Source organism: Bubalus kerabau, chromosome 4 (genome assembly GCF_029407905.1).
Source record: "Bubalus kerabau isolate K-KA32 ecotype Philippines breed swamp buffalo chromosome 4, PCC_UOA_SB_1v2, whole genome shotgun sequence".
Classification (NCBI taxonomy): Eukaryota; Metazoa; Chordata; class Mammalia; order Artiodactyla; family Bovidae; genus Bubalus; species Bubalus kerabau.
In genome coordinates, this window is record NC_073627.1 from 74890638 (window position 1) to 74914943 (window position 24306).

The following is a 24306-nucleotide window of genomic DNA, read 5'->3' on the forward strand; positions in this document are numbered from 1 at the left end:
CTTTGAATAAATCACTTAGGCTTTCAGTGTTCCTATTTCCTCTTTAGTGGAGAGGAATATGCCATATTCTCTCTAAATTTGTTCTGGGATTCTGTTCTTTTATTCTCCTCAGTGATGACTGTCTCAGGCCCCTTTTCACTACAAGTTTAAGACTATAGCGACTGCCAAATTTAATAAAAAAAAAAAAATCTAAACAAGACTACAGTGGCAGCCTTGTATTTTCTTTATTCCTGATTGCTTGTGACACCTGTTTTCTAAGAAATCTTTTAAATATTGAATGTCTGTTGACCTTTATCATGAGAAACAGTTCATTCTACAGCTGTTTCAAAAAATTGAGGTTAATTTGGGCTGGCTGGGCCCTTTGATGAGTTTAAGGATTGCTTCAGGGAATTCCCTGGTACGCCAGTGGTTAGGATTCCATACTTTCACTGTTGAAGGCCTTGGTTTGATTGCGGATCACTATGATCCCACACGGAGAAGGCAATGGCACCCCACTCCAGTACTCTTGCCTGGAAAATCCCGTGGACAGAGGAGCCTGGTGGGCTGCAGTCCATGGGCTCGCTAGAAGTCCGACACGACTGAGCGACTTCACTTTCACTTTTCACTTTCATGCATTGGAGAAGGAAATGGCAACCCACTCCAGTGTTCTTGCCTGGAGAATCCCAGGGACAGGGAAGCCTGGTGGGCTGCCGTCTATGGGGTTGCACAGAGTCGGACACAACTGAAGCGACTTAGCAGCAGCATGATCCCACAAGCCATGCGGCATGGCCCGGGAAAAAAACAAGGATTGCTTCAGTATCGGAATTGTGGTGATGCACTAACCTGGTGAATTAATTAGGAAATGAGGCATAATGGAATGCTATTTATAGCGTGCAAAATATAACAAACATAACAGCATCCAGTTCTTCCATATTATTTTCAAGACTCAAAGAAGTTAAATAATTTGTCAAGGTCACTTGATTATTGACACATTTAATTTAGCCTGTGAAGATGATCTGACCATACTCTCTATGTTCTTGATTGAAAGCTACAAAAAACGTCCCAGACCTTCCTGTCTCTCCCAGCTGATCTGTAATTAAACATTATCATTGAGGGAAAAGGAGAGGGAATTTGATACATATCATTGTTTTGAACTTCAGCACACACTCAGTAGAAGCATTGGCTGAGTGGTCCATAGTTGAATTCAGGTCCACCCAGGTCCCAAGCATATATATCAGATTCTTTATAAAATAGAAGTTCATTGGTCTATTTTTTTGGCCAGTGTTTATTCAAGTTTATATCATCAGGAACTTTTCACTCATTTTCTGTCATATGCTAACTACAAATGACCTGCTTCCAAAGAAGCATTCATCAAGTTTAAAAATCTTGTTTGGTAGATAAACAAACTGAAAAAAAAGATGCATTTTTGAGGGTTTTGTTTATTTTTAATTGTTCATATGTGGTTTTGGCTTAAAGTATCTGTTTTCTCTGTGTTTTTCTCTTTCAGGTCAAGATGATGTTTTCAAGTGCCTTGGTGAGAATATCCTGCAGAATGCTTTTGATGGCTACAATGCATGTATCTTTGCCTATGGACAGACTGGTAATTGTTACATAATCTATGTTTTTTTTTTAAGCTTTAACAATCCTAACAAAGAAAATACCAAAAAGAATACCTGTCGCTAGCATCTTAGCAGTTACGATTGATAAAGGAGTGCTTTGACTTTTGTACCTTTGTGGCCAACAAGAAAGGAAGGGGACAGTTAGGGAGTTTGGGATGGACATACGCACACTGCTGTGTTTAAAATGAATAACCAGCAAGAACCTACTGTGTGGCACAGGGAACTCTGCTCAATGATATGTGGCAGCCTGGATGGGAGAGGAGTTTGGGGAAGAATGGATACATGTGTATGTATGGCTGAGTCGCTTTGCTGTTCCCCTGAAACCATCAGCATTGTTAACAGGCCATATACCTCAATACAAAAAAAAAAACAAACCTTTTTTTTAATTAAAATAACAAAGTGAAGGAGTCTTTTTTATCTGAAGAAGGAAATGGCAACCCACTCCAGTATTCCTGCCTGGAGAATCCCTTGGACAGAGGAGCCCGGTGGGCTGCAGTTCATGGTGTCGCAGAGTTGGACACGACTGAGTGACACACACACAGGATTTTATCAGGATTTATTGTATAGCTTGTCCAGTTGAAAATTGTTCTTCAAGAGAAACATGCCTGTGATATATTCAAGACATAAAATTCTTTTTAGGACTATGAGTGATTTAATTTTTTCCTTTCTGTTTTCTTAGGTTTTGTAAACGTTCTCTAATGAATATATATTTTTGGTGCAATGGAAAAAATAAATTTGTACTAGAAAAAAAATGACTCTGATTTCTATGCTGTTGCCAGAGGGTAGTGGTAGAGAGTTAATGTGCTCTGGGGCCTGCAGAGACGGCATGTATGTTTTTTGTGCTATGATTAGTGGTTGGGAGCAAGCACATAGCATTCATCATATGCATCTTTCTAGTTCAGTTTTAGAGAGCTATTCAGACCTCACAATTTTTCAGTCATTTTAGGTAATTTTTTTTTTTTTTAAGTATAAGGGTGGCTAAAGAAGGTTTTTGTTTTTCTTCCTAAAGAATGTGTAGCAGTGACTTTTACATGTACAAATAGGAAAGCCAGTCTGCTTATGAGTGTCATCATGGTATTTGCGTATATTCCTTATTTTGGGCATTTTGCTAAGTGCTAGGGTTTTATTATGAGCAATGGAAAGAGGGCTGTGTATTTAAACTTCTCATGGAGACAGTAATAACTATGATTTCCACTTTTTTAGGATCTGGAAAATCTTACACCATGATGGGCACGGCTGACCAACCTGGATTAATCCCAAGACTCTGCAGTGGGCTCTTTGAGCGAACCCAGAAAGAAGAAAATGAAGAGCAGAGTTTTAAAGTAGAAGTGTCCTACATGGAAATTTATAATGAAAAAGTTCGAGACCTTCTTGATCCCAAAGGGTAAATGACTTTGAGGTTTGAATGTTATGATATTAGAGACTAAAGCAGACTTCGTGAATTGGCTTAAGTGAAATGTTTTATATTGAACTTTGGTAGAGAGTTATTTATCTAGTTCCTGTCTTTGGGATTTGTTTTTAATTTTATTAAGTGGCTTTCTGCAGCCAGTTCTGGGCTTTTGAACTTGGGCTCAGTTGGGCTGGGAAGCATGGTTGAGCAGCATGTGTTTGGGCTGTATACCGCCTCTCTCAGATATATTCAAAACCACAAAGAAAAAATACGTAATGATAGTTAACTTACTGCGTATCAGGATAACGGGTATCCTTCATCAAGTAGGGTGTTTCTTTGTTTTAAAACAAGAAGTTTTGGATGGGATTCATCCATTTGTTTGCAGGCTGTGAAGTGAGGGAGAGGCATAATCAGAAATAGTGAAACCTGGACTTTTAGAGGGTTCGTTTTAATGATTCTCCGAAGAAGAGACTGTCCCATTTCATGGCCTAGACTTTGGTTTTTTCCTTATGTATTTAAATTGATTTTATTTAATACAACAGCGCTAACCTCATAGCCCTAATATTGTGATTTGACCCTCATTATTTTTGTGGCATAGACTTTGAAAGAAGTGGCTTCAAAGTGTTAGAAAGCCTTCAAAAATGATGGCTTCACTCTGCAGTCATAACTGAAGCTAATGAGGAAGATAAGTGGGTATCTGAGGAAATTTGCTCATTGCACAGAGTTCTCAGAGTTCACATTTTCAGGAAGTGCAACAATGGAGAGAAAGAAACAGATACTAACCGCAGCTTGTGGCTTATTGCTGTAAGAACAGTATTGGGGAGGTCAGAGAGCCACGTGAGCTGAGGCTTACAGAAAGTGTGGAGGATGCCTAGGGCACATATAGTTATGTTTGGGTGAAAAAGATGATCAAGGAAAGCTGGTCTTAGAAGCAGTGAAGTCAGTGGCCCTCCATCAGGAGAAAACCAAACTGATCAACTCCTCACAGGCCTCTTGATTTCTTTAACAAAGATAACCATCTGCAGGCCTTTCTGAATGAGACTGAATTGGTACTTAGTGTTTCTTTTTTTTTTTTTTGGCTCCACCACGTGGCTTGTGGGATCTTAGTTTCTCAGCCAGATATATAATAGAACCTTGGCCCCTGCACTGCCACGGAATCCTTGGCACTTAGTGTTTCTATTCAAAACCTTACATGCATAACATTTATTGAGCAACCCCTGGATGCCAGGCACCTTGCAGTCATAGATGAAGAGCTCACAGTGGACAGAATGGGAGTTTTTCTTTATTTTTCAGACTTTAAACTTTTTGTTTTGTATTGGGGTATAGCCGATTAACAACACTGTGGTAGTTTCAGGTGAACAGTGAAGGGACTCAGCCGTATACATGCATCCATTCTCCCCCAAACCCCGCTCCCATCAGGCTGCCACATGACACTGAGCAGAGTTCCATATTCTACACAGTAGGTCCTTGTTGGTTATCCATTTTGAATATAGCAGTGTGTGCATGACCTTCCCAAAGCCCCTAGTGATCCCTTCCCCCCCAGCAACCGGAAGTACGTTTTCTAAGTCTGTGAGTGTCTTTCTGTTTTGTAAGTTCATTTGTAAAATTTCTTTTTAGATTCCACATGCAAGGGATGTCATATATTTCTCCTTCTCTGTCTGACTTATTTTCATTCAGTAGGACACTCTCTTGGTCCATCCATGTTTGTGCAAATGGCATTGTTTCATTCTTTTTAATGACTGAGTAGTATTTCATTGTATATATGCCCCACATCTTCTTTATCCAGTCAGATTGGGAGTTTTGGAAACAAAAAGTTATGAAATCAATGCAGTAATGCTTTTGCATTGTAAAGGAGGCTTACACAAAATAGGTGAGAGCAAAGAGGGACTGACCAACTGTCTTTGCCCAGGAGAGAAGGGACGATTTCACTGGGATTGCTTGATGAATTTTGTGCTGAGTAGGAGTTTGTTACTGAGAAGCTGGGTGAAAACAATTCAGGCATAGAGGACAGCTGTGCCCGAGTGTGGAGGCGTGGAGGCGTGGAGAAGTCGAGGATTTGAAAAGGGACCCAGCTGTTCAGTGGACTGGAGGACAGATGTACAGATGTCAAAACAGGAAACCAGAGTCCAGAGGGAGGAAGACCATGGCCTGGGTACCCTCATTTGCTAAATATCGTGCCCCATACTTTTCCTGTTCTGCCTTCAGTACTTTTTCTTGCACCTTCATCTCTGAAGAGCATCACTTTCCTTGATGTGGCAGATGTTCCATATTCTACACAGTAGGTCCTTGTTGGTTATCCATTTTGGGTAACCTAGGGCCTTGAGCCCCTAGACCTACTCTTCCTAGAAATTCTTAGCTGACTTCATTCTCATGTTTTATACTCCATAGTGCTTGTGTGAGTAGCTTGAACTTTGCGTGCGTGCATGCTTAGTCGCATCTAACTCTTTTGCAGTCCCATGGACTGTGTCCCACCAGGCCCCTCTTCCATGGCATTTCCCAGGCAAGAATACTGGAGTGGGTTGCCATTTTCCTATGCTAGGAAACCTTCCCAACCCAGGGATCGAACTCCAGTCTCCTGCATCTCCTGCATTGGCAGGTGGATTCTTTACCACTGAGCCACCTAAGCCCTAACTTGAGCTTCACTATCTATGATTTGCTAAGCCTTTAATAATATCTTATATGTTTGTCTTGTATTTAGTTTAGTAATTAACTGCATGGGCTTTGGAATCACCTGGTGCTGGATTCCGGTCTTCTACTTGTTACCTATTGAGCAAGTTCCTTATGCTTTCTAGACCTCATTTGTCCAGAAGGGGTGATAACATTACATAATATCTCAGAGGGCTGTCATGAAAGATAGACTGAGATCTTAGAATATTTACTGGCTCATAGTAAGTGCTCAGTAAGGGTTAGTTGTGGTTGTTTCCTTCATGAGTTTCTTGAGAATTTCTGTAGTGTTTCTGAAGAGCCAAAGTGAGTGAATTAAAAGCTCTATGATTCCTTTTCAATGAAGGATTGTTTGAGACCTCGTTACTTTATTCAAGTACTGATTTTATTAATTCATCATGTACTATGTGTAGTAATGTAGTTATATTTTACTCAAGAGATAATGCAGTATGCACTATCTTTAAGAAATAGGGGAAAATGAAAGGAAAAAAGTTGTAATAGAATATGTATCCAGAGATCAGAACTAAGTTGAATACTCTTTATGCACTTTTATATACAGTTTTATAGTAGTAAGTTTTGGTGATTGATCCTAGGATACTATAGATTCTAAATCATTAGAAAATAATGAGTTACATAGAACAAGACTCATTTCTTATCTTACCATCAATATTCTTTTTAAAAGTTGCAGTGTTTAGGGAATTCCCTGGTGGTCAAGTGGTTAGAACTTGGCACTTTCAGTGTTGGGGCCTAGGTTCAGTCCCTGGTTGGGGAGCTAAGATCACAAAAGATGCATGGTACAGCCAAAAAAAAAAAAAGAAAAAGTAATGTTTATACTTTGTGAAGAGCTTTTTTCACATAGAGTTAGTCAGTAACATATATCCTTATTATTTTTTGGTTGATATCATTAAGTATGCTGTAAACTGTAGGGTTTTGGCAGGTTCCCTTTACTGGTTTTATTAGTTCCTTGTTTGTAAGAGGTTTATTTATTTATTGTTTAACTCATGAGTATTTAATTTTACTGAATCATTTTTCAGTTTATTGAAATCATTTATGGAAATGATATTTTTGTTTCCTCTTTAGTCTTATCATTTTGATAAAAGACATGAGTCTTTTCTCAATATTAAAACCACCTCGCAGCCCCGGGCAGTCCAGTTTTATGTTTTTGACTCGCTGTTAGATTCCGCCTGCTGTCTCTGTCTTTGTCTGTCTGTGTTTGTCTTTATTCACGATTGAGACTGGTCTGTCGCTTTCTTTCTGGCGCAGTTTACATTTATCTAGTTTTCTGCTCTCTGTGCCGCATTCTGTGATGTGACAAGCAGATTGTTTGTATTTATTCAACTCTGCATTCTTTGTGGTAGTGGACATCCCACAGTGTACCCTTTTGAATTATGTGATATTTTACTCCATTATGAAGTTTTTCTTACCAGTCAAGAATCTTAAGTTTTGGTTTAAATTCTTCTGGGATCAAGTCTGTTCTGTTTATTTGGGATCTTTATTGAATTCAGTCTGTATTTTTATGGAGCCGTGGTTGAGTCCTTTCCTAAACAGGTTATTGTTTGAAAATCGTTTCTTTTGTTTTTAACGAGCAGAAGCCGTCAGACATTAAAAGTCAGAGAACACAGTGTGTTGGGACCCTATGTGGATGGACTGTCTAAACTGGCTGTCACAAGCTACAAGGTAACAGCATCCTTTATGTCAACTACTGAGATTCACGGTAGCAAATTTTGTTGTTGCTGAATTTGTGATCTTTTTTTTTTTTTGCAATTGAAAAAGTTATAGCATCACTTTAATAAGTCAACTTTTTTACAAAGCTCTTTATTAAAAAGCTATATATGGTTATTAAGTCGGTTTAATTTTGAGAGAAGGTATACATGTTTGCAAGGCATACCTATTCATCTATTGTGAGACATTTTTTCCATATTTTATGAGCTCTGAAACTGATATTCCTTATGGTTGTATCTTAAAATGATAAATAGCAGAATTTTTTTCTTCCATAGTAATACATAAAATAATGATGTTGCTTATGATTTTGGTGATTTAATGAAATTAAATATGAGTTGAGTAGTTGGCATTCAAAGCCTGTTTCTAATTTAGAGAATCTCTCAATGGCCTTTAGTTACTAGTTCTCTTCATTTTCAGACGTCACAGTTATGCTTTGTGTGAATCTGTTAGCCTTCCCTCTTTGGGGAAACGGGGGTGGCGTGAGCCATGATGTAATATACATTGAATTAAAAGTTAGAGACTTTTGATTTGGTGACAGTCCTCTCATGTGACTCCTGTATGACTCTGGAACGTTTACTCCATCTCACCAAGCCTCTCTGTCCTAATTTTTAGAATGGAAATTAGTTTTATTGTCTTGACTATCTTTTGAAGTAGATTCAGGAGTTCCTTTGTTCATGGATCAAATTCTGTCATTCAGTCAATGATACTTCATTTAGTAAACATTTAGTGAACACCTCGTGTGCCAGACATTGTGCTGAAGAAATAAAAAATGAATGAGGTCCGTTCCCTCAAGATGCTTACAGATGTTTTAAAGGTATTATAAAAAAACATGATTTTAAGTGCAGTGAGAAATCCGTGTTTCAGATTCATGGTAGTTTGAATGTGGAGTTCCTAACTTAAATGGATATGTAGATATCTGGGGAGGTTAGTATCCAGGAAGGCTTTTGGAAGAGATCAGATGAGTTGATGCATGTGAAAAGTCTTCAAAAACTCTAGGGTATCATATAAATGTTAGGTATTATTAGAAATTTACCTATTAGGTAAATTTTTGTCTCATTCGCACATATGGCCAGACTGAGTTGCCGCGGCCTCTGAGCAGTGCAGTCCCTTATCCACTGCAGTGTGCTGCCCTAGAGATGGGGTTCCTTTACGGGAAAGTACAGGAGACTGGATAAAAGGAGGCACTTAGTGGACTCTCACAAGTGTATCTTTCTTGTTTCTCATTGAATCCCTGGAAGGTAGATGATATAGCTCTCTTGTTACTTGTGTGCTTGCTAAGTCACTCAGTCGTGTCGGACTCTTTGTGACGCTATGGACTGTAGCCCGCCAGTCTCCTCTGTCCATGGGATCCTCCAGGCAAGAATTCTGGAGTGGGTTGCCATTTCCTTCTCCAGGGGATATCTTTGCCTGAGGGGTCAAACCCACATCTCTTAAGTCTCCTGCATTGGCAGGCAGGTTATTTACCACTAGTGAATTGTAATGAAACTAAGTTTCAGATTGCTTAAATAAATTTTTTAGAACCTTTAACATTTTTTAAAAAATGAAGATCCCATGATCTTTCGAGTGTATTATACTGTCTCTGTTTTAGCTATAATGGTAAAGAAGTTTAGTAAATCCATGCAGAAAATGAGTCTTGTTCTCATTTTTAAAAACAGGTCTGGTAAGATATGCACTAATTTAGTGATCCAGTGCTATGCCTGCAGGGAGGGGCTACAAATTATTTTTGTTTTCTGTTTAGTCATACAGTCTAATTTGATTTAATAACTTGTATTGCTATAACTAAATAAGCTAAAGCTTTTCTAATTTCTAGGTGAGATGAGGACTGGCAAGGCATGTTTGTCCATCTTGTGGGACTTTGACATGCAGCTTCTACTCTTTTCTGACTCTTACTCAGAGCTGACACTTTATTCTACACCTACAGTAAATGTATTTTCTTTGTGTTTTCAGAGATAGTATTGGTTCTTGTACTCTATGGGGCTTCATGTTCATTGGAAAACAGAATATAAACTCTAGCTGTGGTCGACTAAGCAGTGAAAATTGAAATGCATTTCGTAGCATAGCAGAGTTTTCATGTTAGATAATAAGATGTGAGTCTGTGACTTGTTTCCACGTAGGATATCGAGTCTTTGATGTCTGAGGGTAACAAATCCCGTACAGTTGCTGCAACCAACATGAATGAGGAGAGCAGCCGATCACACGCAGTGTTCAAAATCACCCTCACACACACTTTATACGACGTGAAGTCTGGGGTAAGTATTCGGATGCATGACTTCTTTTTTTTTTTTTTTCCAATTTCTAAAGTGAATCATGGTTTATCTTATTCCTTCTGGTGTTAGATGACTTAAAGTTGTAACCAGACATGTGTATCAGTTAGGACTCAGGACAAGAAATAGAAGCCGCTCTAGGTAAGCAGAAAGGATTGAATGGAGGGAATTGGATAATGACACAGGTGTTGATGTACCTTCTGAGAAGTGGTTTCTGGACTCAGTCTCTAGAAATAATCTCCAGAACAGCACAGATCTCTCCAGTGAGGATAGTACTACTCTGTGGCCACCCCCAGACCTGTGAGTTCCAGGCACATCCCAGGGCTGTGACCCAAGATACAGGAGTCAGGGAGGCTGCCCTCTTAGAGCCCTGGAAGTTGGAGAATGTGAGCTGGGACACTCTTTGGAAAACTCATATACCCATGCTCCTGCTTGCCTGCAGAAAAAGCCAGAATGGGCTTGACCTCTACTGTGTTTCTGCTTTTTAAATTTGAAGCAAGAGTATCTGATTGACAGAGTCTAAATCACATCCTGAACACTGGCTGCAAGGGAGTCTGAGAAATGTAGGTTTTAGCTCTCTACTCTCTTCACCCGAAGGAAGTTGGAACAGAAGCTTTACCAACTGATGGCCTATGGTCTCTGCCGCAGCATTTTTTGGACTTTAAACTCTGATGGCAGATTGTGTAAGCTAATAACACCCTAGTTGATTTAGTGAGGTTTCCTTTGAAGTGTTACCTTATGCTAAAAAGCTGAGTGTTAGAAGGAGAACTTGTACCCTAAGATTCTAGATTCATAGAATCATTTTTGAGCATTTGGTCTTGAAACTTATGAAGATAAACAGAATCAGAGATATATATGCTTCTACCACACTGAAAACTTCTGTGTTAACTCATACATTTGTGTTTTCCTTCTTTGTATGTGAATTTTTGCATATTTTATTATTACCCTGCAGTGAATCAGTTTCAAGTACCAGAAGCTAAAATGATCACCCTGGCAAAGTGCTATATTTTGGCCAGATTTTCATTTGCTGAGAGCATAGTTTTCTTTTACCATCACAGCAAGATTAGTGTAATGACAGAAAGTTCTTTGTTTTCTACTTCCTTTTCAGCATAAAACAAAAAACATTCTGACATTTTTTTTTTCAAACCAAAAGTACTTTTGATTTGGGAAGCTGAATTCCTTTTTGTTAGTAACATGTTTATTTATGGAAATAAATATAAATGTATATTTTAAAAGAAAGTTTTAAAAAATGATCCAGAAATGCGGTTTCTTACATTTCTTATATTGCTGCTAAAGTATAAAGTATTAGTTATGTCTGTGATTTGATAATAGAATATTTTTGATAAAAGAAAATGTCAGTATATATAAATACCTTAACTAGGAAAATATGTAAACTTCATACCTGAAATTATGGAAAAGAGAATTATTATATGAACAATATGAAAACATTTTAGAATGCATTAGGTTTTTGAGGGATCTTTCTGTTGGATAAAGTCAATTTCTTTTTTAATATAAGAAATGCAAATATTTTCCCTCGGGATTATTAGTATATATGAAATTTTAGGCACAGTTTCATATATTAGAATTTACACTTGTAATGCTTTTATATACTTCTCTGTGAAAGTTTTGTTAGGTTCCCTTCAAAATGTACCATTTTGGAGTCACAGTTTTTTTTTTTTTTGGAGATAATTTTCTCTCTGGATTAGCAGTTGTGTATGACTTTATATGTCTCTACCACTGGGCTGTATAGTTTTCCTACACTGTTTTATAGCAGCGCAAATTAATTTTAAAATGACAAATACGCTTTAATAAAGGATTCAGACAGTAAATTCATTTGGTAGAAATGTACCACTTTCTGTGTTCTTTAACTTTGAGTCTTTGTCATTGCTCCCTAGACTTCTGGAGAGAAAGTGGGCAAGCTGAGCTTGGTCGATTTGGCTGGCAGCGAGCGAGCGACGAAGACGGGAGCAGCAGGTGACCGGCTAAAAGAGGGCAGCAACATCAACAAGTATGTTGTCCGGAAGCCCCACTGCTTCAGTGACTTAGTAGCCCAGAAAGGGGACTGGTATAGTTTTTTAAAGAATAGGGTTCTGGAATGAATGAGGCTATAAAGAATAAATAGAACTTTTTTCATAGTATTTTTTAACGGCCGAGCCTGTTCTGTGTTTTGTTGAAGTGTCTACTGAGGCCCAGGAGCACAGCCTCAGTCAAGTCAAAGGTTCCCCAAGGGCAGCCCTACTGAGGTTCGGGGCCGGGAACTCTCTGTCCAGGGAGCAGTCCTGTGCCTGGTAGCACACCCCGACCTCTGCTCCCTGGGTGGCGCCGGCACCTGCCGTCCCCAGCCCCGAGCTGTGACAACCCGGGTTATCTACAGATACTGCCAGTTGCTCCCTGTGGAGACACAGTCACCCTCCGGTTGTGAGCCACTGGTCTGAGCTATAGAAGAGAACAAATATAAGCTGAGTAGCAGAATCTTGGCATGGGTGTGTCTGAACAAACAACAGCATGTGTACCGACCACATTGGACTTTTCCTTTTATGAGAACTGTGGTCCTTATTTATACTAAGATTTTACTTTACACAATAATATTTGGTGCATCAAGTCCTACATATGGTTACATATTTTCTTACCGTAAGGTGAATTAAGCTAAATTGCTAGCCCGTGTTAGTGGGCAGGAATCTTTTCCATCTTTGTGGCTCCCAGGACACATAGCGAGACAGTCATCAGTAACCAACTGGAGATCATAGAACAGCATCGTCCAGATGCGACGCTGTTATGTATTTATATACGTAGGAATGCTTTTTCCTTGTACTATGTTTTAGTTAATTGCATTGTGTTCTTGGCTTCCTTTCTTAAAGATACATTGTATTTGTGTCATTATTTTGCCCTAGTGGTTTACAGCTTACAGTTTCTTTATACAAAAATGAAAAAAAATTGAACTAAGCGATTTTATAGCTTACAGTAGTATTATTATAGGGCTGTCAGCTTTTAGAGTTTGTGTGCTCTTAACCCGAGCAGCACAATGCTGGCAGAAGTGCTGTCCTCAGGGCGGCACAAAGGCGTCTTGATGTTCAGTCTTTGTGCTTAAGTGTGACATTTGATATACTCGGGTTTTCATGGTTATTACGGTTTGTTGCACCATGCAGGTCCCTCACAACCCTTGGTCTGGTTATCTCAGCCCTAGCAGATCAGGGTGCTGGCAAAAGCAAGAATAAATTTGTTCCATACCGCGATTCCGTTCTCACTTGGCTGCTCAAAGTAAGTTGTCTTCAACCCCCTTTCTGGGATTCTCTTGGTGGTTGGTAAAAAAAAGGAATAATAAAGAGTAGACTCTTGATTTCTCCCAATTATAATTTCCTACATCAGTGTTCAAATTGATAATCATTAGACTCTTACATGGTAGTTATAACTTTAATGGATTAAGCATAGATGTCTTCCTGATTTCACCCGAACCTGGAAGCAGTGGGGTTTGGGGCGCATGGAAGCCCTTGCACTGTCGCCTCTAAGCCCTGGGGACCAGAACAAAGAGCTAGTGCTCGTCTTGCAGCTGGGTGAGCCCTAAGAAAGGGTTTCCACCGCCTTCCAGGCTCAGCTGGACTGCTCCAGCCTTCTTACTGACTCCTTTTGTCTGATGTACTTTTTGGACCTTGTTTTCCTGTTTAACTTCCAGACTACTCATGATCATTTTAATTTGCTTTTGGCTTCTTAAAGGTGTCAAAGGGTAGAGAGTAGAGCACACAGTCATTCACTGGTTAACTGATTGAGCGTGAATGAGAGAGATGGAAATGAGGAAGGAAAAAAATGTATGAAGTGCTCTGAGGAGAATGTAAGGAAATGCTGGACACTCCTTATCCTGTAGTCCCTCAGAGTCTAGTAAGGGAGAGATGTGTGCACAGAACACTATACCACGAGTTGGTGATTCCATGGGAGAGACGGAAATGACATGTAGTAGGAGTGTGACAGGAGAGACTGTTTCCAGGTTTCTTCTAGTCCTCAGGGTTCCCTTTGTCTTGATGGAGGCGCCATGATGGATTGGGTATTGGACTGGAAGTTAAAGATATAAAATCTAGTGACAGTTTAACTCCTTATGAATTTGCCAACCTCCTTATAAACTTGCCAACCTCCTTATAAAGTTGCCAACCTGGAAGAAGATATTTTACCTTAATACCTTAATGCTCTTTTTTTGTTGTTTTGTTTTCAAGGAAGTCTTTTTAGCATTTTTATTTTTAAATTTTCTTGGCTGTGCTACATGGAGTGTCGAACCCACGCCCCTTGCACTGGAAGCTTGGAGTCTGGACCACCTGGGAAGTCCTGTACCTAATGCTCTTAAAAAAAAAGTTTTTAAAATTGAAAAATAATTTTATAAGCCCTGTTTAGTTTTATGTTGGCCTGTTCTCTTGATTTTCTTGGTCAGGAGTTTATTGAGTACCTGTTGCCGCACTAGCGGTTGAGCTTGTTAAGGTGAGTGAAGTGCCGGCAGCACAGTAAAGCACACAGCTTCTGAGCTATTCTTGCCGTGTCTAGAGAACTGTGCTTATGAAGAAAGAAGGATTTCCTCCTAGTTTCTGCATCCTCTCAAAGGCTTGCTTAGTGTTCAGCTTCGCTTTCTAAAACTCTTAACACCATTCAAGCATGCCTGATTAAGTGAAATTTGCCACACTAGAAAATCAGGTAGATTACTTCCTTTGGCCAAAATGCAATGAAAATAGACATTAAAAACAAAAGGATAAACAAAATTTGATTTTGAAACCACTTGTAGGCTGATTCACATTGACATATGGCAGACACCAACACAATAAAAAAGCAGTTATCCTCCAATTAAAAATAAATAAATTTTTTAAAAAAGAAAAAAAAAGCACTTGTAAATAAAACACTTAATTACTGAGGAAATAATTGTCTGGTCTTCTGTGTTAGCAATTTATCTTGAAATCTCATTTGTTTCATTTCCAGAATAAATTCTCAATGAGATACTTCTTCCTCACACTTTTCAATAGAAACATCTCCTGAACATTCATGATAATTTCTGGATGTGCCTGATTTAAAAAAATATTCATTGCTGGGTTGTTCTGATGTTGCTACTTCAGTCCATTTAACCTAACAACAAGAAAAATCTTCTGTTAATTGACATAGTTAACATGGCCTAGGTTAATTATTGAGTGTCCATCCCCAAAATAGGCTGGAAGTCAGGAGAGTTTGGGTCAGGAGAATCATGTACCATGCCTCCTTGGAAGGCAGATGATAGTGTTCCCGTTTTACAGATGTGGCAACATATGCAGAACCAGCGAGTGAGACAACCAAGACTGGGATCCAGGGCTGACTTTGCTGCCCATCTGCTGTTGCCTAGGCTGTGCTCTTCTTACCAAAGGTTTCTTTTCATTAGAAAGAGAAGCACTTACTTTTTTTTTTTTTTACCAAATGTGATAGAAACTGTTGAATATAATTGAACTTGAGCAAAACTAAACACTTCTTTTTTTTAAAAAAAGCTCACTTTATCTTTGGTGGAATTAGGCTGTAGTTGTAACTGTTATTGTGTTACGTTGTTTGTTTGTTTTGGCTTTGTTGCTGCCTGGGCTTTTCTCAAGCTGTGGGGAGCAAGGGCTACTGTAGTGGGAGCGCCGGGCTCTCATTGCAGCGGCGCCTCTCATTGCAGAGCGCAGGCTCCTCCGTGCGCAGGCCTCAGTGGTTGAGGCACTGGGGCTCAATAGTTGCAGCTCCTGGACTCGAGAGCATAGGCTAAATAGTGGTGCGTGGGCTTGGTTGCTCCACAGCATGTGGGATCTTCCCAGATCAAGGATCAAACCCACGTGTCTTGCATTGGCAGGCAGATTCTTTACCACTGAGCCACCACGGAAGCCCTGTAATTATGCTTTCTATATGTTCATCCTTAGGCTAAAAAAAATGCATAGTTTCCTTGATTGTTATCTTTTCTTAAAAACTACATGATTTTTTTTTTCAATAAAGGCATAAGTAGGGCATTTATGTAAAAATACACCAGGGTTTAAATGGTTTTCCCCATAGCCTCCTAGAGCCCACTGATACACATATCATTCTCCTTTGAAGTGCCTTCTATGTCCTTGTTGATGTTTCCTTCATTAATCCTTACTTAGTCGAACTCTCCATCCTTGTTTAACTGGTACAATTCTACTATTCTCTAATGTAACTTGCATGGAACTCATAAAATTGCTTATCCTTTATAAGATTTGCAACTTCTTTTTTTTTTTTTTGCATTGTACATGCATTATAATTATATTGTGCTCTCAGAAACTGATCACACTTGGTGACTTGAGGAGGGTGGATGGATGCGATTGCTTTTTCTCACAGGTGTGTTTAAATGCTTACTCATTCGGTCAGTGGTCAGTAGAGAACCATTTCGTATTAAGGTGATTTTTGCTTATCTCTGCTGCTAAGTCACTTCAGTTGTGTCTGACTCGGTGTGACCTCTTAGACTGCACCCCACCAGGCTCCCCTGTTCTGGGCTTCTCCAGGCAAGAATACTGGAGTGGGTTGCCATTTCCTTCTCTAATGCATGAAAGTGAAAAGTGAAAGTGAAGTCGCTCAGTCATGTCCTACTTTTAGTGACCCCATGGACTGCAGCCTACCAGGCTCCTCCATCCATGGAATTTTCCAGGCAAGAGTACTGGAGTGGGGTGCCATTGCCTTCTCCTTGCTTATCTCTGCAACTTTCTAAATATGTCTCTTTAACATCAAATAACTTCTGGTAATGAATGCTCCAAGAATGAATATCTTTCAAATTCATCTACTTGTAAAAGATTACTTATTTTTAAAATTATTCGCGTATTTCCTCAGCTGCATCGGGTCTTAGTTGCAGCCCACGGGATCTTGGTTGTATCGTGCGGATCTCTCGTGGCGGGCGCACGGACTCTCCAGCTGTGCACATGGGCTCAGTAGTTGTGGTGCACAGTCTTAGCTGCTCAGAGACATGTGGGATCTGAGTTCCCTGACCAGGGATGGAACCACTGTCCCCTGCATTACAAGGCAGATTCTTAACCACCGGACCACCAGGGGGAAGTCCTTCAAATTCATCTGTTTTTGCATCCTTACTGCCACTTCCCTAATGAATAATGAAGGGTTTCTTTTCTCTCCTGGATGATTGAAACTCCTTTCCTGAGTTTTCCTAGTCCATCCTGTTCTTTAGTGAGGTTGCTCTCTTTTGAAATCAATGCTCTTCTTAAACTTAAATCTCTTCAGTAACTCTCCAGAGGGCCTTAGTGAAGTGAAGTCGCTCAGTCGTGTCCGACTCTGCGACCCCATGGACTGTATCCTATCAGGATCCTCCATCCATGGGATTTTCCAGGCAAGAGTGCTGGAGTGGATTGCCATTTCCTTCTCCAGGGGATCTTCCCAACCCAGGAATTGAAGCCGGGTCTCCCGCATTGCGGGCAGACGCTTTACCGTCTGAGCCACCAAGGAAGTCACCACCCAGAGGGCCTTATCTTAGTCCAAATTCTTTAAAGACTTGTGGTTTACTCGGCTCCTCCCGACTTCTCATTGTTCAGCTTTTGCTTCTTGACATGATCAAGTCTAGCCAAGTGATGGAGACTTTGCTCTTACCCTGCCGGGCGCATCCTTCCTCCTCTCTTCCACCCGCTTCACACTTTCCTCTACATCCCCTTTACCCCAGTGATGCTTATTCATATTTAGGTGTCGAATGTCACTTTCTCTGGGAGTCTTTCCTAACCTTTGAAGACTGCTTTCTGCGCTTTCTCTGTTTTCCCTGACCGTATTATATTCATCCCTACTTTAGTTCATAGCCTATAGTATTTGCTCGCCAGCATCACCCTCTAGATGGTAAACTCCATGAAGAGCTAAGTGAATGAATGATTTCAGCTCTTCTCTGCACTAGCATTATGACCTTTGGTAAGCCTGCAAATCTTCCTGGGTCTCAGTTTCTCATCTGTAAAATGAAAAAATTTGATTAGGTGACTTCCAAGAGTTCTCTCAGCGTCACAAAATTCCGACTTCCAAAATCAAATTTCTTTCTTAGGTCCATTTAATTTGCCGTTGCTGAAACAAAGCTCATCTGATTTGGCTAATTAAACGATTAAAGAGTAAACAAGAGGCCTTCTACTTTCTTCTTGAACGAGTGCCAGTTCTTTTGTTGCTGTTTCCTTTTTGCTGGTGGCATGAGGCCATTTTTGAATATAAGCATATTGTTCCTCAGGCACAAGCTCTTTTAAGATATCAAGTATTTGTCGTTTGCCAGGTTTCCTTTCCTCAGCACAAATTGAAGCACAATACACATGCTTTTCTCCTGTGGTAGTCATTGTTAGCAATCTGCTTTTCCCCAGTAGCATTTGCTATTGGTGTGGGCTGAGAGAATGCCGTGCTTCTAGAAGGGCAGTCTTACATGGTGCTGCTTGTGGACTGAATTCCAACCAGAGGTGTAATTCCTGTGATCTTGGTATATAATATTTGAACTGCATTACCATGCATGGGATTCTTCTTGACATTTTTTCTGCAAATTGCCAAGACTGGGCACCGGCACTGTGTGGTCAGTGTCTGGAAGAGGAGTGAAGCAAGCAGTTCCATCCAGACTTTGTAGAAACTGCCTTTGCTTCCTAAAGCCCAGATTACTTTTATTTCCTTCCTTTTCATGCATTGAAGAGTACTTTCTTCAAAGATATAATTATCATAGCTATGTTTCCTGTGGAAAACCAAAATCTTAGTAATGGGTGAATAAGTGGACATATTGTTAGTGATTATATTGAACTGTTAGCAATATGTTGGGAATTATTTTGTTTCTGGCATTAGGACAGAACAATTTGGAAAGGTTTCAGGTCTGAACTCTCTCTGTGTTGCCAAGGGTTGTTTTGTTCTTGTGCTATTGTGGGCAGCTATAGGGGGATAGAAATTATCATGGGTTGGAAGGTAGAATACAACTGGGCTGCAATATTTTCTGTGGACTAGTTCTGGATCTATAGGCAAGTTGTTTAACCTCCTTTGTCACAACAAACCTCTGGTTTTTCATCAGTAAAATGGGGATAATAATTAATTCACACAAGGCTGAGGACTAAATCATCTACGCACAGAGTTTTGTAAATCACAGGTTGTTCAAACAAATTTTAGATATGTTGATACTGGAAAAAATTTCTGTCTTCAAAAGTGAGAATTTGGGAGAGCTCCCTGGTCTGATGGTCCAGTGGTTAAGACTCCATGCTCCCAATGCACAGAGCAGAGGTATGATCCCTGGTCAGGAAACTGAGACCCTCCATGCCGCACAGCTTGGCCAGAAAAAAAAAGAATTTTATATTGGTTGATGCTGCCCAAAGATAGGGTTGGCTTTCTTATATCCTAATGAATTCCTCTTAACTGGGCTATTTGAATGTTCTCTGTAATATTATGAGTCTGTAATTCAGTGATACTTCACTGGTGAAAGGGGGTGTTGAATCAAGTCTTCCGGGTAACTCTCATCCAGGGCTGGTGTATACCTATAGCTGTGTAATACACCCAAGACTTAGCAGCTGACAACAGCCATCATCCGTTATCTCAGTTCCTCTGGGCAAGATTCTGGGTGCCAGCCAAGTGTTCCGGCGGGGGTGTCTCCCGTGGCTGCAGTCCTGGCCAGGCTGCTGGGGTTGGACCTGCTCACCTGAGTGCTTGTGGGCAGGCTTCAGATGTGTTCCCAAACTCCCCCCCGTGGTCTCTTTCTGGGGCTGCCTCACATCATGGCAGTGGTTTCTTTCAGAGTGAAAAACACGCGCAAAAGAAGCCAGCCTTTTTTTGTTTTAAATTTTTAAATTTAATTTATTTTTTACTGCACTGGGTCTTTGTTACTGTGTGCAGGGTTTCTCTAGCTGTGGCAAGCGAGGGCTACTCGGCAGTACGCAGGCTTCTCATTGCGGTGGCTGCTCTTGTGTGGAGCACGGGCTCCAGGCTCACAGGCTCAGTAGTTGTGGCGCACAGGCTTAGTCGCCCCATGGCATGTGGGATATTCCCGGACCAGGGATCGAACCCATGTCCCCTGCATTGGCAGGCGGATGCTTTATCACCAGACCATCAGGGAAGTCCCGAGAAGCCAGTCTTTTGTAACCTAGTCTCAGACATGGCAGGCCATCACTTCTGTGTTCTCTTCCTCAGAGGCAGATCAGCAAGTCCTGCCCACACTTGAGGGAAGGGGAGACCCTTGGGTGTGAATTCCAGGAGGCGAGATCTCTGGGGGTCATCTTCGAGGCCACCTCCTGCAGTTGGAGTTCATGTAGGCTTTGTGTGGTAAAGTGGCATGGCGTAGATCTGACTTTCCAAGTCTCATTTTGTAATTCCAAGTTATATCTAGTTATTTTTAATGCTGTCAAGGGAAAGTCGGTTTTTGAATTGGTTGGAGCCCATTCTAAAGCTCATTTATTTAGTTAGCAGTTTGGTATAATGGAGATGAATGTCTTTTTTGGCACCCTTGTCTGAACTCGAGAAGCTGTTGTACAGAACTGGAGGCCTGTTTTAGTCGTGTTTGAAGTGCTGTCAGAGGGAATAAGATGTAGTACCTTCAGTGTATCTTTTGTTTAATAAGATCGTAATTGTTCCTTATGTCTTAAGACACTCCACATGTATGGTGTTATGGAATAGATTGTAGGTAATCACTCTTTGATCAAATGTTATTAGGGTTGTTCAGTTCTCAGAAAGATTTTGCAGGTATTTAAGGAAGCATCCTTTTTTATTCTGAGCAGTCTCCTGACCTATGGTCTCATGTTGCCTGTTAAAAGATGACAAATTGACTTAGAATGAATTTTTATTAAACTGAAATAAAAGGGGGCTTCTTCATATTACCATTTCCCTGTTATTTCTGAAAAACCAAAGCTCCTTTTTGCAGAAAAGTAGCTTGCCAGAGAAGAAGAAGCAAGGGACTGGGAGTCAGTTCACCTGTATTTAAGTCCTGGCTTTGCCCTTAAATCTGTGTTTGACCTGGGGACATTATCTCACCATTTCTGACTTCAGCGTTCCCATATGATGCTTTCTTCCAACTTGAAAAAGCTTTTCAATTTCTCTCGTCCTCCAGGACAGCCTTGGGGGTAACAGCAAGACCGCCATGGTAGCTACGGTGAGCCCCGCAGCTGACAACTATGACGAAACCCTTTCAACCTTACGGTACGCGGATCGTGCCAAGCACATCGTGAACCACGCTGTGGTGAATGAGGATCCCAATGCACGAATTATTCGGGATCTCCGGGAAGAAGTAGAAAAACTCCGTGAGCAGCTAACCAAAGCGGAGGTATAAGGCCTAGCTGAGCCATGCCTATGGGTCTAGGAAAATCTAGTAAAGCTAGAATCTGAATAGTCTTCCCCTTGGGGCCTAAATGATGAATATTCAACTCAGAATATTTGGATTTCCTATAGGAAGATAAATTTGAGATGAGTAATAAAGGAAGACGGATAAATTGTCATGGTTGAAGTTTAGATAGTTTTTACAGGTGTTAAAGGATTGACAAGAAGGAGAGAGTAAAGGTAACTGAGAAAATGTTTCTTTGCACTGAATAGGCGACAGACGAGAGAAGAGGTAGAATGGGGGAGAGAAAGAGAGGCGCTGGAAACAAAAACAGATACAACTTAATATTAGTGCAGCAAATGGTGGCCAATGGGCATAGGCTGATTAGAAGAGAAATCAAATAGATTTTTGTAGAATCATATGTTTGCAGGTTGAAGTCCAAACAGAAATACTGTGGTCTCGCACAGTATAATAATCTAGCTTTTTCATATTATGGGTTAATTACGTTCATAATAAAAAATGTTCTAGAGCAGAAATCTATTGAAGTGTAGTGTGTTTACAGTATTGTGTTCCTTTCTGCTGTCCAGTATAGTGGTTTAGTTATATGTGTTCTTTTCCATACTCTTCCATTATGCTTTGTCATAGGATATAGTTCCCTGTGCTCTACAGTGGGACCTTGTTATTTATCCATCCTGTATATAATAGTTTCAAATGCTTATCTTTTATCAAAAGTGGGATAAAATGTCAGATTCAGGATCCCTACTTTAATTAGCATTTCTGTTCCTATGATTTCCGAGCACTGTGGAATTCTTTCCTGGACCTGGGACCATAGCCTCTTTTTTCTCATGACCATCACTAAATTATGTGGTCAAAATAATTATCTTGATTGTATTTTTTGCCTATTGAATCTCACTCTGTTTTTACAGGAATAATTTTACAGTTCATCAAGATCCTTTGAAATTTTCTGTCTTCCTGGTATAATAATGCTATCAGTTTGTAGCATGTATATATTTAGTTTAGTCTGTGCATCCTTGAATACATACCCAAAGTCATCAGTGAAGACTAGAATGGATCACGTGGCTTGAGTCTAGACCTACTGGGATTTAAAAAAATAAGTCCTCGATAGTTTGAACTCTTTATCTCCTTAATTGTAGTTAGACCTCAAAGTAGCAGTAGCTTAGAGGAAAAGGAGAAAGTGAAGTCTTCTTCAAGCCCACTGGATAACTGGATGAGTCTGTGGGACCCTCGTAGTCTGGATGCTGTGGGTCAGTGACAGTCCTTGTGTCTTAGGTGGGTCAGGAGCCTCAGCGAGCTGTAGAGCTTCGAGGGGGCACATTGTTCCTCTTGGGTTTAGTGAAGGTGTCCTTTTTCCAGGACATCGTACACACATTTCATGAAATAAACATTTTGCTTGTAGGCAATGAAATCTCCAGAGCTGAAAGACCGACTGGAAGAGTCAGAGAAGCTAATCCAGGAAATGACTGTGACCTGGGAGGAGAAACTAAGGAAAACCGAGGAGATCGCCCAGGTTCGTGATTCCTGCTTAAGGAGAGAGAGGCCTGGTGGCAGCTTGTGCAGTGCAGTGCTGAGCGTGTTTCTGGTTCCCTTTTAAAAACAATTTTATTTATTTTTAATTGAAGGATAATTGCTTTTCAGTATCGTGTTGGTTTCTGCCAAACAGCAGCACGAATCAGCCATAGGTATACATATGTCCCCTCCCTCTTGAACCTCCCTCCCATCTGCCTCCTCATCCCACCCCTCTGGATTGTTACAGAGCACCAGGCTTGAGTTCCCTGAATCATGCAGCAAATTCCCATTGGCTATCTATTTTATATATGGTAACGCATGTTTGACTTTTAGCTTTGAATGTAGCAAATCTAGCATTTAAGATTTGTTTATTTGGCAAAACTAATACAATTATGTAAAGTTTAAAAATAAAATAAAATTTAAAAAATAAAAATAAAAAAGGCTGTCTAGCTTCGCTGAGTTTATGTTGCAGCATGCAGGGTCTTCAGTTGTGGCGTGTGGAATCTAGTTCCCTGACCAGGTGTTGAAACCACGTCTCCTGCATTGAGAAGGAGGAGTCTTAGCCCCTGGACCACCAGGGAAGTCCCAAATTGATTTAAACAAGACCTAAATCCAGGAGTCTGTACTTTACAAAGTTAATTTGAAGTTTAAGGAAAACATAACTATAGTTAATTAAGTATTCATTATGTAAGAAATACATTTGTAGGGCCATAAAAATTTTTTTAATGATATAACTAGCCACTGGCTGAGAACACCCAGTTCTGTTAAATGTTTTCCAAACCGAAGAAACTTACACAGCTACAAAATTATTAGTAGTGGATATTTAGGCTGTGAGCTTCTTGCTTCCTTCCATTTGACAAGTCAGTAAAAAGTAACAATGAAGTACCTAAGTCCCAAGTGACTGTGTCTCATTTTTAGACCATTTATTATAGAGCTGTGAAATCTTCCAGTGGGAATATTAGCGTTTAGAGAAAATCCTAAAATGTCCAAGTCTCTGCTTAGTAAAGATTTACTCTATGGCTTTCCTGTTGGAGGCTTATTTAGCCTGTCTTAGAAATGTTAATATATATGATAATGTGGAACACAGTACCGCATTGAACAATCATTTCATGGGTGGGCAACTCTGACAGTAGTAGCTATGTAACCGGAATCTTCTGTTCTTCCATTTTTGCTCACTGGCCTTAGTTTGTTCTTCCAAAGCTAAGAGAATAAGCCCACTTGTGCACAGTAACTAATAATAGCAATAATAACCAGCACTTATTGAGTACACTTCCATGTTGCACCTGATGCTAAGCACTTAAAAAAATTTTTTTTATTTTGTATTGGGGTGTAGTCGATTAACAAACAATGTTGACTAAGCACTTTTAAATACAGTCTTTTATTTAATCCTCCCAATACCCCTGCAAGATAGGGCCTGTTATTACCCAGATATTTAAAGTCACCTCTGCCTCCTCTCTTCCTTTTCTAAAGTTAGAAAATCTCTAGTGTTCACTGTTCCTGGTGTTCGTGAATGTGTAGAACTGTTACTCCTTTTGTTACTCAGTAAGTTCCATCTCTCAGTGTGCTGTCCAGAATCAGTGGATACATTAGATGTTGTAGGACAGTACTACTATTATGTAGCATAAAGAGGATGTTAGATTTATATTAGTGCACACTAAGACTTAAAGTTGATTTTTAAACATTTTTATTACAGTCCTTTTCAAAACAGATGAAAACATGTGTATAACAAACCCACACATACCCATTACCCAATTTCATTAAAGGTCAACATATGACCAGTCTTGTTTTATCTGTATCCCTGCACGAGGTTATTTGAAAGCACATCCCTCACATTACACAGAGAATACACCAGTATCTGAGCTTTATTTCTCATTACACGTTTAACTTTGTTTGTCATAGGTTAAGGTCATTCTGATAATTGTC

The 24306-nt window shown here is 40.0% G+C and overlaps 1 protein-coding gene across 3 annotated transcripts in view; it reads left to right on the forward strand.

Moving 5' to 3' along the window:
• The window catches only part of KIF13B (kinesin family member 13B), a 220415-nt gene that overhangs the window by 91570 nt on the left and 104539 nt on the right, over positions 1 to 24306 (forward strand). For all 3 annotated transcript variants that reach the window (XM_055577726.1, XM_055577727.1, XM_055577728.1), the window contains 8 exons: positions 1487 to 1579; positions 2802 to 2982; positions 7242 to 7329; positions 9489 to 9623; positions 11534 to 11646; positions 12785 to 12896; positions 20650 to 20862; positions 22274 to 22384. In XM_055577726.1, coding sequence (XP_055433701.1) covers positions 1487 to 1579; positions 2802 to 2982; positions 7242 to 7329; positions 9489 to 9623; positions 11534 to 11646; positions 12785 to 12896; positions 20650 to 20862; positions 22274 to 22384 — 1046 coding nt within the window. The remainder of the gene's footprint in view (positions 1 to 1486; positions 1580 to 2801; positions 2983 to 7241; positions 7330 to 9488; positions 9624 to 11533; positions 11647 to 12784; positions 12897 to 20649; positions 20863 to 22273; positions 22385 to 24306) is intronic.